The 14,549-nt window shown below is 40.1% G+C and overlaps 1 protein-coding gene across 3 annotated transcripts in view; it reads right to left on the reverse strand.

The window, feature by feature from the left end:
• rttn (rotatin) overlaps nt 1–14,549 on the reverse strand; it is a 53,666-nt gene that overhangs the window by 33,749 nt on the left and 5,368 nt on the right. For all 3 annotated transcript variants that reach the window (XM_066643958.1, XM_066644754.1, XM_066645018.1), the window contains 14 exons: nt 13,852–13,929; nt 12,247–12,337; nt 11,934–12,048; nt 10,737–10,869; nt 9,934–10,099; nt 8,329–8,492; nt 8,113–8,228; nt 4,956–5,126; nt 4,057–4,269; nt 3,043–3,155; nt 2,214–2,340; nt 1,017–1,142; nt 647–763; nt 20–159 (listed from right to left, as the gene is read on the reverse strand). In XM_066643958.1, coding sequence (XP_066500055.1) covers nt 20–159; nt 647–763; nt 1,017–1,142; nt 2,214–2,340; nt 3,043–3,155; nt 4,057–4,269; nt 4,956–5,126; nt 8,113–8,228; nt 8,329–8,492; nt 9,934–10,099; nt 10,737–10,869; nt 11,934–12,048; nt 12,247–12,337; nt 13,852–13,929 — 1,870 coding nt within the window. The remainder of the gene's footprint in view (nt 1–19; nt 160–646; nt 764–1,016; nt 1,143–2,213; nt 2,341–3,042; nt 3,156–4,056; nt 4,270–4,955; nt 5,127–8,112; nt 8,229–8,328; nt 8,493–9,933; nt 10,100–10,736; nt 10,870–11,933; nt 12,049–12,246; nt 12,338–13,851; nt 13,930–14,549) is intronic.

Genomic DNA, 14,549 nt, shown 5'->3' on the forward strand with positions numbered 1-14,549 from the left:
TCTGGCTGCAGGAACTCACGTGGGCTGCGTGCTGAAGAGGAGCCTGAGAGCGGCTCGCAGTCGAGCCTCCGGAGAACTCAGAACATCTCCCTGATCTACTGAAGCAGCGCTTATCAGCAGGATACAGTCTCCCAGAGCATCCGCCGAGCCGGCGTGACTCTAACACACACAAACGAGACACAAACGAGACGTAAACACACACAGACACGAAGCAGACAATAGAACCCAGCTGAGCGCGACAGCAAATAAAATATGCAGCGCAGAGATTAGAGAGCACTTCACTTGTGCTTTATTGACAGGACGATCCAATTACTGAGTGTCCTCAACAGAAATGAATCAAACGTGGTGCCGACCTTGGCAGAAATATGAATATTCAGTGGCTTCAAACCAGCTCTAGCTCTCTCTTATTTATTTCTTTTTTTAAATACATGAGGTGCACTCTAAAAAAAAAAAAAAAAAAAGAAGAAACATCTCTTTTGTAGTTGAGAAGTACAAAAGAACCTTGTTTAAAACAGAAGAGCAACTTGGAAATTAAAATCTAGCCTCAAGCATATTTGCTGGGGACATTAAAACTAAGCTGGAGTAGTTTCTACAGCAGGTGTGTGTGTGTGTGTGTGTGGTTGTGTGAGAATATATGAGGGAGTACCTGCAGCACAGGGATGACCGGGTAAAGTGCCTCATTAAACTGAGCCCAACTCAAAGCCGTCATCATCAATCGTCCCTTCAGTAGATAGAGGAGAAGATCCTTGGCAGCAGAACTCACCTTTCAGAGTGCACATAAACAAAGTGGATGGCTCTATGATATCGCACTTACAAGCTGTCTCATCCCAAACAAGCACACAAAGCTCTCACCCAAACGGCGCTCTCCAATGTCAAACACTGCGTTTACAGTGACCTCAGCCAACATCACGACACCAGAACAGAGAACGCGGCTTTATTATTCATCATAAAGCAACACATGGCTAGATCCAGCACCATCCGTCTCGGTGTCAGACACAGCGGGCTGAATTATTCACCTCTTGCGCTTGGTCCTGAAGGCCGAACATGCCAATTTCATAAAGGACGCGAGAGTGGAGCAGGAAATTCACTCCGGCGCAGACGGACGACGCAGGTTTCGCCACGTTCTGAACTCCCAGACATTCCTACAAAGACCAGAGCAGTAAAAACTGAATTTGTTCAGGAAAAGTGGTAACACATGTCAGAGGTCTTCATATGAACAATAAGAGGGGCTACAAATATAGTCAAACAGCAGTTCCCAATCTTCAGTTATGGCTTTTTCTCACACTACACAAATACAAACATGCTATTAACACATCAACAAAGCAGTTATTTCTTTCAATATAATGACTAGGGCTGGACAATAATTCAATATCAATAAATATCGCGATTTAAACTGTCAAAACTAAAACGTCATTAACAATGACATGACTTTTAAACACATTTTCAATATTTCAATACACATTATTTACAGCATCAGTAATTGACTGACTGTCATTACAGGGTGCCGTCGTCAGTTCATTGCACATGATTTTAAAGTTAGTTTTTAATTAATATTGACAAAGCCAAGGTTTAGGTTTGTCAGTGACGTCATTTCGCTTCTTGTTTTTTCCTGGCAATTTTTTTCAAATTGATCATATCTGTCTTTTTTATTGATCATATCGATATCAGAATATATCGTAACAACAGAAACTAATACTGTGATATAAATTTTGGCCATATCGCCCAGCCCTAATGACTGAACTTTACACTGGTATTTCTTAGTGTGGTGAGAACTTCTTGGCCATTCAGAGTCCTAGATGAAGTTCCGCGGGTGTGTTCATGTAATTCAACTGTGAAAATGAAGTGTCTGTATATTTGACGTTTGTTAATGAAGCATTTATTGGGCAGCAGTGAGCAATATTCTTTTGATGTCTCTTAATAACGTCTTTAGAGTAATTTGTTTGTGGGCGATATTTGTTTGTTTGAGGTCACCAACATACGAGGTTACTCTAAATACTCTACACCTAATGAAAAAAATTCGGTGCCTGTCATTTTCTGTGACAGGAACAGGCCTCCATACATTTAAAAAAAAAAATCTTGATTTATTATTTATATATTTAAAGCTGAATCACAATTGCAATATATGGCAATATAATCACAATAGCTCTTTATTCTCCTCACCCTACAGCTCTATTATTACAGCTCTACAGTCCCCGATATGGCACACTGCTTACCTTCACCACCTCCAGGGTGCATGAGTAAGTCTCTGCCTTCACTGGAAGCAGGGGATGTGATAAAAGCTTTAAAAAGATTTTCTGACTCTCCATCTGTAGAAGAGGACTGGCCTGAGCAGACTTCCATCTGCAAAAACAAAGAGATTTAGAGCCTTTCATTATCATGGTAACTTGAAAAATATACATATTTACATTTATACATTTGGCAGCTCTTAACTACAGTGATTTAAACTTTAAAGCAGTGTTAAGAGTCCTGCCCAGACACTGCATCGGTGTAGAGTGGTGGAATTTACCAGAGTGTCTCACTATTTTAATTTTAGAGGACGTGGACAAAAAAATCTAAATGATAAAAAATAAATTGCAGTTGTTAACATACACACAAACAGAGAATACATTTCTACACATTAATGTACAGTCAGCATTCATCATGCAGGGACCACGCCGGAAACTGAGCTGAACATGAACGTGAAATGTCAAAGAGAGGTGAGGTAAATCGGAGGAGTCTTGGGAGGTGTTCTGGGCAGCTTTGTTGTGGGCACCGTAGCCGGACCCCCCTGGAGTTCAGCAGGAGAAAGTAGTCAAGGGTGGGAGGTGACGGGGAGGTAACAGAAGGGAGAGAGGAGGACGTAGGAGGGGAAGTTTTGGCCGTGATGCTTCACCCAAACCTCCGTGATTTCATAACTCTATTGTTTTTAATGTAGAACATAAAGCTTTAAATGTGTTTTAGGTTTCTTCAATTTTTATTAAGTTTTTTGTTAAATTCTTTAATAAGGTTGTCAGAAAAAACATAACAAGTTTAAGTACACCCTTTCCATTAGAAATATCTTACAGATGTGAGCAGATGTGCACACACTCCTTGACGAGAGGAAGGTGCTGGTGGAAGGGAAAGCCGTCGATGGCCGGATGAGCGAGTTCCAGCAGCTCCAGCCAGTTCTTCTCTCCCTGAAGAGAGCAGGAGAAACAGATTTGGAGCTGTCAAGAAATAACCTCATAATCTGGATGTTTAAAAAAGAGAAATCTGCATTTAATTCTTACACTGTCACAAACAAAGTGAGCCAAGTAGAAATATGTAAAAACAGTCTACAGCAGAGATCTTCAAACCTTGTTTTATTATTCAATAATTTAGTAACACTGGCTTATAATAGAGTCAGCATTAGCATAGCATTAGGAAGTAGCCTCATAATGTTTAGGGGCAGATGGACCCCTGGAAGCATCAGTGTGTGTTCTTTCCATATGAGCAGAGAAAAAGGGAAGCTCTTAGTGTCATGCGCTGCTTTTAGTTCAGTTTTAGTTTGTAGGCAGTTAATAATACAAAATAAAAGTCCTGGACTAACAGGATGATTGGACCTGACAGTTTTATACAGATGCCATTGTTTACATGTTTACAAATTTGTTTTAGTTGAGAGGGCCCAAATTCTGAAAAAAAATAAATTGGGGCCCCAGAAGTAAAAGTTGGAATACGTCCACTCTGGAGAACACAGTTCCTCCATTTTTAAACAGACAGTAGCTGTTTATGTACATATTAAATTAAGAACATAAAATATTTCTGCAAAATAATTTTTTCCACGGTGTGAAATAAAACAGAATTTGAGCACTAAAGTGTGGAAAGTAATGCCTTATGTTCACTTAGTAAAAACTGCAATAAATGTCATTGGAGCGTGAGTGTCCAATCTAGTGTAGTTTCTGATAAAATGGCCAATCCCTGAAGGTTCACAGTAGATACATCTTATAAACTGAAGTGTATTGTGCAGTGTCGTACACACTTAGTTCAGCATACTGTTTTCGACAATATAAACAGGCCGTTACATGTGATTAGGACTAGATTTCAGTTCCCAAACTTTACCTGAGCCTGTGCCTCCTTAAGGAAAGAGCAGGTGGCCTCCAGAGTGTGAACTGCTCTGTTTACTCTACGGTACACACTGTAGCTGTCAGAGCTGCTCTGCTCCAGGAAGGCCACGGCAGACTCGTGAATGCTGGGAAACGCTAGACTGAAGGGGGTGTCCAGGCACAGATGGAAAATAGCTGTCACTGTAGATTCTGGTAGGTTTTCACCAGCCTATAAAAGAGATAATGAACATCTGAATGTGTGTTGGCATTCTGCACTCTGACATTCTGAAATAAACACAGTATGAAACAAGACCACCCTGTCAGTAAACATGGCATAAAACGAGCTCTTCTGATTCTTTAGAATTGCCCTGCCCCCTCGTTTGAGTCCAATCACAGGGCTGGACCCTCATTTATGTGAGATCGCAAATACAAGGTTAAATGCTGCTAAACTGACGAGTGAGGAGAAATAAGAGCACTGAGCAAAACAATAGAGAAAATGAGAACAGAGAAGAAAGGAAACCAAGCAAAAACGGCTAAAAACCAGAGCTTCTACTCCTCGCTCCTCACTGCTGTGCACTTGTGGTCAGGGTGAACAGCGAGTGGCTCATTATCATTTAAAGGAACAGGGTACATCATTGTGCCTCCTTTAAATTAGAATTGATTGTGGGTTTTATATGGTTTGATTACAAAAAAATTCCATAATGTCACAGCGCTAAATGATCTGTAGCCACATAACTGGATTGACTTCTATTAAATTCTATTATATTAAAAATTCCTGTATGCACATTACTGGGTTGAGACGCTCCTGATCAGTTTAATGTTCCCATTTGTTTGAACAGTGTGTGAAGGACACGGCCATATGCCCCAGTCTGGTTTATTAATGGAGGTGATTGGCAGAGCCATATGGCCACTCACCTTCTCCACAGGTAAGAGAATCTGGAGGAGGCGGAGGGTGCAGACGGAGGTGCCCATGTATGCCAGGCGATGGTGAATCTGAGACAATTCAGACTTTTCTGATGACGCCATGCTGCTGTGGTGCTGCATAATCTCTCCCAGGGCTTCCATACATGACTGGAGCCTCTCTCTCTATCACCGTAAAAAAAGAGAGAAAAGGAGAGACAAAAAACAGAGGAAGAGAGAGAGAGAGAGAGAGAGAGAGAGAGAGAGAGAGAGAGAGAGAGAGATTCAGTGAATCAAAGAAGGACACTAGCCAGAGTCCACCAGCAGGGGGCAGCAAGACCACAAGGCTGTTCTACAAAAGGGAGTTTCACTAAGATGACAACACTTCATTTATATTCAAGAGTGTGTTATTAAATATAAATGAAGAAGAGGGTCATGCCTTACAAAAACACAGTTTCATTCAGCAGGGGCATGCTCTCTTTATTGTACAGAGATCTTTAAAGTAGAAGCAAAAGGCAAAGGAATGAAAGAGTGAAGTGTTTGAATGCTATAGTTTGTGCCTTTTCATGTTCATTCAAATAAGAACCAGAGCTTTAATATATGGAGAATGCAAGGACTTATAGGACACCAATGTTTTAAACAAACATAGCCATAATTTTGTCCGAAATTCTCACTTCTACATAATAAAATCCACCTGGAAAGTAAGTGTTTCAATATTCACAACATATTGTTAGTTTTTGTAGATATTTCTGTAAAATCTAATGTCACATTACTTTCCAAATATATCACATCATCACTGTATCAGATGATATTTAAGTATTAAAGAGAGTAAAAATGCAGTGGAGTAAAATGTAGTATCTTAGAGCCCATATCAAGGAAAAATCATATTATATTTTTTTGATCAAATCAGAGAGTGATGTTGATGGTAAACACTGCTGGAGTTTCATAACAAACCAGATCCTCCCCACATTACACAGCTCTTATCTGATCCGCATTGGCATAGATTTATCCTTTAACCTAAAGCTGTTTAGCCCCGCCCACTTGCCCTGAAGTTAAATAGAGTGTTTCAGCTTGGACTGCTTTTTCAAAAGAGGCACAGCCAGTCAGAACAGAACTCATTTACATATATTAGCCTTAAAATACTGGGTGAGGAGAGGGTGTACAAACACAATAACAGAATAATGACTGTTTTTTTTCTTTTGTAAAGTAAAATTACCAGAAGAAAAAAAGGGGTTCATTAATTACTGAGATTAGTGCGACTAATTATAACACACTAACATTTCTTACAGCAAAGAAATGCAGACAGAAAAACAAGAACAACCATAAAAAATATTAATTCTACAAAATGCAAGAAATAAAATCTTCACTGATAACTTAATCTCCCATAATGACCATCTGTCTTCCTGTGTGTCCGATACTGGACGAGAGAGAGAGAGAGAGAGAGAGAGAGAGAGAGAGAGAGTAGGGTCAGGATGACAGGTGTGTGCATGTGTGTGAGAGAGAATGTGGCCATGAGCCTCACGGCGACACAAACACGCACCCACCCACCCACACACACACACACAGACACACGCACACACACTGACACACACACACACACATACATACCCCAGTAATGGTGTGGCACGACAATATTGCTGTTTTTATTTTTAGCGATATTGATAATAATACACACTGCAAGTCGCTTTCTCTTTGTCTGACTTTTCTAAGAAAAAAAAAAAAGTTTAAAATGCAAATAATTAATTCAACTGTACGTTTTCTTCCAGTAAATATGCTCTTTATGTCTCACTAATGTTTAGAACACTGAGTAATATCCTCTGTACATAATTTACAGAGAATCAACATGTAAAGAACAGAATTAAACACACACATCTCATTAACTTGATTAATACTAATATAATAACCTCAATAATACTATATACACTTCTATTTGCCAATCAAGAGTGCAGATACCCTGGGCCAGTAAGAAGAATGGGGTCGAGGGGAGTGAAGAAAAAGAGCTGTCTCCTCCCTTGACATCCACGGCTGAAGAGCCCTTGAGCAAGACGTCTAACCCCCAAACGACTACTCAAGTGTAAACATTGGTACAGAACTCTGAGTCCCTTCCAATTTAATTTAACCATATAAGATTTGTGTCCCTCTGTAGGGGGCGCCATGCTCATGTTAGGAATTCAGTCTACACTGTCAAAATGAATGGGGCTGTTCTATAAAGTTAACTAGATTACTTAAGCCCAACATTGAAGACTGTTCAGCAGGAATGTCCCTCGGTGCGTTTTCATTGGACAGTTCTGACTTTGGGATTAAGGTAACTGGATTAAACTGAGAATTCCTGATTGGTGGAATAATAAATGCCTGGTCAAATGTCATGTTCTGTTGATTTTCTAAGTGAAAATAAGGGAAAACATCTTTTAACCCATAAGAGCCCATTGTGACATGTGTGTCACAAACACTTTATAAGATCTGGAATTCCCTAAACAGCTTTATCCTTAAAGTACGATGTTCCTGAGTGACATCCTGCATGTAGTCACTTGACAGTTTGCATATGTGTGTACATGTGACCTCATTTACAGTATGACGGTGTGCTCCATGAGGACACAGAGATCATAAAAATGTTTCTTTTAAAAGTATATATTTGTTTCTAAAAGGTGTGTTACAAAATCTTTAACAATTCATAATGCTTTAGTCACATGTCCTGTGTTACACACGACCGTCTCTGATGCCATTTCAGAAACAAAATGTTGAAATACAAGTTAAAAAAAGGTTGTTGTGATGTTTGTTACATTGGGTTTTTAACCTCAAAATAATTACGGAATACAGCAGGAAATGTGTTCGTTCCATGTTGCTTCAATGATCTGTTTTATATTTCTCATAATTTGGCTTAATGGTGAACTGAGTCAGGCTCTTATGGGTTAAAACATCCCAAAATTGGCATTTTCTGCTAAATTTAGTTTAATTTATTATTAAAAAAAGTGTAATACATAAAATATGCTTTAAATTTGGTATAATCCGATTTCATGCTCGATAATTAACAGTCATTTTTCATTAAAATGAGCTTTTATATTCTCTGTGTAGATGATGTTCTCCTGGACATTTTAAAATACAGTAAAATTAAAATGTACTGATATCTGAAGCAGAGCAGAGTGAGGATTTGGGGATTTTGAGAGACACTTGCCAGCTCGTTGGCAGTGAGGCTGAACTCGTCCCAAATCTCCGGAGCAATGCTCTCCCCAAGAAGATCCAGAACATCCACGAGAAGCTCCAAAACCTGCCGCAGCAGCTTCAGTTTTCCTGCGAGACGCACAAGGAGACACGGGAGAGACGTATGAGAGCAGAGGAGAGGAGGAGAACATCTGGAGCTGGGACTGAAGTGGCGGTAGAGGGTCCTCACCTGTCCTGAGGAGAGGGAGTGTGTGCTGAAGGGTTTTAACGGCGAATTCGGCCAAGTTCCACTGCTGCAGCCGGAGCTCCAGCGTGTCCTCGCCCTCCGGCTCCGGGGGAAGCTCCAGGCCGTTTTGCTGAGGCTCGAGGGAAGCTCCTCTCTGAGAGCCGGCGCTGCTGAAACACACACAGAGTCAAAGAGAATCCTTAATCACCTGAGACATGAAAGAATATTCAAAAGCCCTAACGAATTCTTCTCGCGTAATGACTTCCCGTCCCTTTCTCGTCTCCCAAAAAACAAACAAAACCCAGTTAATTTTAGACACTTTCTTCTGCCGGCACAGCAGGAGCCCTTAACGTAGTTAAAGCACTGAAACAAAAAAAAAAAACGGAGCCAGAATTAACTGAAGTGAACTTTTGAGAGCCGTCCCGTTGATTATTTATCTTCAAAACAATAAACAAAAGCTAATTTTAGACAATAGGAAGCACCAGGTAGGCACTGAAATATCTTCAAAAACACTGATTGTCCTTTTTGGTGCAAAATTCAGCACAGAAAAAAATGGCACTAAATAATCATGTAAATAAAAGCAATGTGGTAGAGCTGAACGAGGGAGAAAATCTAACTGCAAAGTTTCAGATCAATTTTGTGACTGCAATTTCTGCCATTATTATTTATTTATTTATATTTATTTATTTATTATATTTTTATTTTATTATTATTAGCGGCACGGTGGCGCAGCAGGTAGTGTCGCAGTCACACAGCTCCAGGGGCCTGGAGGTTGTGGGTTCGAGTCCCGCTCCGGGTGACTGTCTGTGAGGAGTTGCTGTGTTCTCCCTGTGTCCACGTAGGTTTCCTCCGGGTGCTCCAGTTTCCTCCCACAGTCCAAAAACACATGTCGGTAGGTGGATTGGCAATTCAAAAGTGTCTAGTGAATGTTTGTGTGTGTGTCTGTGCTGTCCTGTGAAGGACTGGCGCCCCCTGCAGGGTGTATTCCCGCCTTGTGCCCAAAGATTCCAGGTAGGCTCTGGACCCACCGCGACCCTGAACAGAATAAGCGGTTACAGATAATGGATGGATGGATTATTATTATTATTATTATTTAAAAAAACAAGAAGATACAGCTGTAATTCTGAGCCCTAAATATAGGAAGATCAGTCACTTGTGGGTGTGGTCATCCCCACAGAGCAGGTTCCTGCTGCTGCTGATTGGTCAAACAACGAAATAGAAACTAAATATCCCGTTTAAAACCTGTAAAGACGTTGTTATTGATAATTCAATGTAGAATTAACATTGCAGCTCAGAGATTTGAAACCTGCCGTCTTACAACGTGATTTCAATATAAACAGCCATGTGGTACTTAAGAGACTTTATTCGTGGAGAGTCAAATATTTCTTGCATATTTTTATGTAGTAAACATTGTTAAAGCTTGTAAAAACAAATCCTGTGTTATTCCAAGTGATAAAATGTGGCTGTAAAACAACAGTGTAGAAATAAACCCTGAATGTTTGTGGTATATAAAGACATCAGGGAAAAGATATAACTGCAAGAGAACATTAAGATACCTGCCCTTTAATCTTTCAATTTTACGAGTTTGTTAAAAAGTCAAACTGAAACCTCGTGGACACAGCATCTCCGTCCTGTCCGTCCCCTCGGACCCTAAGACCGGGACGTCCCACCACAGAGGGCCGAGGGGAGCACTCTTCTGGGGTTGTGATCCCTGACCTCTGGGTGCCTCTCGCCTCCTGAGCGTACGATATAGAGGAGTTCTGAGAGACTGGATCTAAAATAACAAGGAAATTCAGAAGAAATTTACTCTTATTCACAAATATACAACATTTCCAAAGCTACACTTTACAATTAATAGTGTTAAGTGTTTGACTCACAAGAGTTAGCAATTTATAAACAGTCTATTTAAGTGGAACGTATTAAAAACCATTAATAAATGAAGGGTGCCGCCCTCTGATGGCCCGGTATTGTAAATTAAATGTCGTAAGTATGTTATTAATGGTTAAGGTGCTCCTTTGATTATTTCTATATTCTATCAAAAGTCAGCTGATCATTTCTGGCATCTAGAGTACGGAAATATTTTTTGGGAATTCCAATCAAAGTGAAGGAAAAATAACCAAACCCTATTACAAATTACCGGTTCTTTTGGTCACTGCTTTTCAGTGGAGATTGTACAAGCTGTGGGTGTTTAATTGATCGTATTCCACCTTAAATTATCGGAATATACAACACTATAACAGAAAGGTTCTGAGTGTATTGTGGGAGTATGAAGCTGAAGATATGAAATGTACACTACCGAGTCGGAGGAGGGTTACAGAGTTATGGAGATGTTTTCTGAGCGGTGAGTGTGTTGTGGGTGGGCCGCAGGGGGTTTGTGTGTCTGTGTGTGTGTCTGTGTGTGTGTTTGTTACCATGCTTGGCTGAGCAGAAGCTGGGATCTCTGAGGAAACGCAGTCGGGTCTTCAGGTTCCTGCAGAGCTGCTGGAGGCAGGCCAGAGAGCCGGAGTCACTTTCAGTCCTCACATCCAGCAGCAGCAGGAGGTTCTGGGGGGAAAATAATAAAATAATAATAAAAAAAAGGGATAGGAAGACCTTTCACAATCACTTCATTTGTCTGCAGATTGTCAATAAAAAGTTCTTAATTTTCTTCTTTTGTTCTCTGAATGTCAGTAATAAATACAAGTCTATACTGGTCCAACTGACTCTCAATTTATAGCTGTAAATATTTCTACAGCCTCACCTAAATGTACACCACTCACGGTCGCCCTTCAACGACATCGAAAACAAACATCAAATAAACCAACACTGCTCAGTGCCGCCCCCTAAAGGCATCATTAACAAACAAAACAAACAAAAAAATACAAAAGTGCTCTAAAGGTCAGATACATGAAGTACCTCTACAAACAAATATGTTTTATCCTTTTATTTATTTACACATATTTGCCCAACTAATGAAAACCCTAACAATTCACATTCTATTCTTTGTAAACTTTGTAAAACTGACACCAAAGGAAACTGTAGTCTTAGTGTAGAAAGAAGAATATATGGCATTTTAAGAAATATATTAGACAAAGCTAGGGAAAATGTGGATGCTCAGAAATACTGTATATACTATATACGGGTCCACCTCAGTTTACACTTCCATGAGGAGTATTACACCAGTAAATGGTACGAGAGTGTTTTAATTGTAATCGTCAGTGATTATGACCAAGAACAGCAGCAGCGTGTCAAAAAGTGCTTAATGAAACTGAAAGTGTCGTAATTAATTAAAAAAAGGGAAGCAGAAGCAGAGCATGAGCGGGAAGCTGGGCGCCACACAGGGCCAGTTTAATAATCCAGCACAGATGGATATCTAAAGCGTCCAGAAGAGTAATACGGCCAATTCCGTTTTGAGGGAAACAATAGATGCGAATTAGATTAGGTACTAAATAAAAGGCCACCTAGTATTGAAGCAAATGTGATTTGTACGATCTCTAAAAATCACTGCCCCCAGGTGGTCGGGACGATATGTTAATGAGACGAACTGATTCGATAGAGCTCCCGGGATTGATCTGAGAGAGACCGTCTGCGGTTGTTTGGTCGGTAAAGGAGTAAAATTCACGACTTACTTCAACGATGCTCGGCCGCTGGAGGAATATTTCGGCCGGAAAGTCCTGCATGATCACGTCACGCAGGAGCTCGCAGGTTGTCCGCACTAAATCCAGACTGTCGCTTCTTAAAGAGCTGCACATTAAAGCAGAAAACAAAGAAAAAGACATGTAGCAGATAACAGAAGGTGAACGTTATGTCTATAAATTATATAAGTATAAGCTGGATTCTATTACTGTGTGCTACTGCACCCTTTCACAAAATTAGCACAGAGCTTACAAAGTAAATGTGAGGACTGCAAGTGTAAACCACAGATACACGATGATACGCTACCTTTCATTTGTCGATAATATGTGCCGATCAGTTGAAGTCAAGGCCAACCATGGGAAAACGGAAAACTTCAGGCATCTAACAGATGTATTCACTGCCAAAGTGAAATATTACAAATCACCACTTGTATCTCCAAGATGATAACTTTACAGGGGGAGAAAATAAAAACTTTCCATTTGAGTTAAATATGATTTATCTGACACAAAATGAGCAACGTTGGATACAGGAAGCGTTAGTGAAAATGGCTTATTTACACAAAGACAAAAACTTAAATCTCAACACTGAGAAGAAAACAAACTGAAAAAAAGAAGAAAAACCCTTAACCCTTAACAAGGAAAACAAACCCAGAGAAAAGAAACAGAAACACAAAGAAATAGTGATGTCCCCGATCCTAATCCGGGTCTTTTAATATTGAGTAACTGCCGATACAGAGTCCCGATCTGATACTTATATTTCCTGCATAGTACCGTTACACAGTGCACACTTTAAGTACATTATAGTTATTAAAATCAGCCCAGTGAATCTGATCGACACGGAATATCTCACATTAAGAAATAACGTGCCTGAATCCAAGCTGCTGCTTCATTATTTTTATAACAAAGTAAACAAAAGGTGTATTCAGGGAGGAGGCTGAGGAAGAGGAAGAGGAGCAGGAGGATTTTGTGAGCTTGATGCCCAGAGGAAACAGAGGATCGGACTTAAGATACAGATACAGAATAGTAAAACAATTCTGTGATTGGCCCTGATGCAGGTCTTTGAGATTGGATCGGGACATCCCTACACAATAGGAAACAAACATACAGCAAGAACTAAACTATAAAACTGCTCTGTTTCAAAAACTATAACCAACAAAACGGGGACAGAAACAGTGGACATTAAATATTTAGAGGAAGACTAGAAGCAAAACTAAACAGAAAAACAGGTGGAAACAAAAACTTTATAAGAGCTGGAAAACAGAAAAAACAGGTGCAGAACATGGCATTATTCATTAATTCTAAAGTTTGATAAATGATTGGTGGTTCATAAACAGGTGGCTACTGTCTGAAACTGGCCAAATGACACATACTTAGACTAGCCAATTATTTTCTAAGGTAATATAAATAACACATCCTCTACAGAATACGACAGTTTGTAACAACACATTAACAATCAAATATTTTTTTTTTACCAGTATGGAAAGGTATTTTAATGTCATAACATTTCCACAAACTAAGCGTGCTTTATTTATTTCCCAGCATGTGCAATCCAGTGATTAAACAGAGACATGTTTACATTTTTTCCCCCAAAAACATGCAATATGAAGAGGGGTGCACTCCTTGTTTATCATGCGGTTGGTCATAATGTTTAGGCTCATCGTTATACAGCAGTGGGCATGTTTTTTTAAATAGTGATTGAGGATTTGAAATAAAGAAAGCCAAGTTTTCTAAAAAAAAAAAAAGTGGTCAGTGAGTGCACCTTAACAGACTGGAAATGCAATAACAGCGGAGAGGAAAACTGTTAAACTGTCATAAAATAAAATGACATGATGTTTAGGAGGTGAAAGGCAAACGTTCCTGGAGAGTTGTTTGTTTAAGTAAAAGCTGGTGTGAGGTTTGATGGCTGACGTACCTGATACTCTGGGGGGAGCAGCATCTGTCTGACTGGGTTTGTTTTGGAGGAAATATCCACTCACTGATGTCTCCTCCACTGAGAAAAGAAACACAGATTACATTTTCTTCCGCTTCACTCTTTAAATCCGACAGGTCGCCAGCACTCTTTTTTAAAATGACGCTGTTAGACGCGGCGTGTTGTTTGTGATTCTGTAAATCAGTGTATTGCAACACAGGGCTGTGTGATACGGGAAAAAATCAGTATTGTGATATATCTGTTAGATACTGAATGTTTACAATTATATACAGTATATGCCTCACATTATTTCTCACATGCTGCTGGTTGTTGATCAGATCATAAACAGCCACAGCCACCTTAATGGTTAGCTGTAGGAAATTATTTCATTTCATTTATTCATTCATTCATTCATTATCTGTATGCGCTTATCCAGTTCAGGGCCGCGGCGAGTCCAGAGCCTACCTGGAATCATTGTGCGCAAGGCGGGTATACACCCTGGAGGGGGCGCCAGTCCTTCACAGGGCAACACAGACACACACACACATTCACTCACACCTATGGACACTTTTGAGTCGTCAATCCACCTACCAACGTGTGTTTTTGTACTGTGGGAGGAAACCGGAGCACCCAGAGGAAACCCACGCGGACACGGGGAGAACACACCTCACAGACAGTCACCCGGAGCGGGAATCGAACCC

The sequence above is a fragment of the Hoplias malabaricus genome, chromosome 1, assembly GCF_029633855.1.
Source record: "Hoplias malabaricus isolate fHopMal1 chromosome 1, fHopMal1.hap1, whole genome shotgun sequence".
Taxonomy (NCBI): domain Eukaryota; kingdom Metazoa; phylum Chordata; class Actinopteri; order Characiformes; family Erythrinidae; genus Hoplias; species Hoplias malabaricus.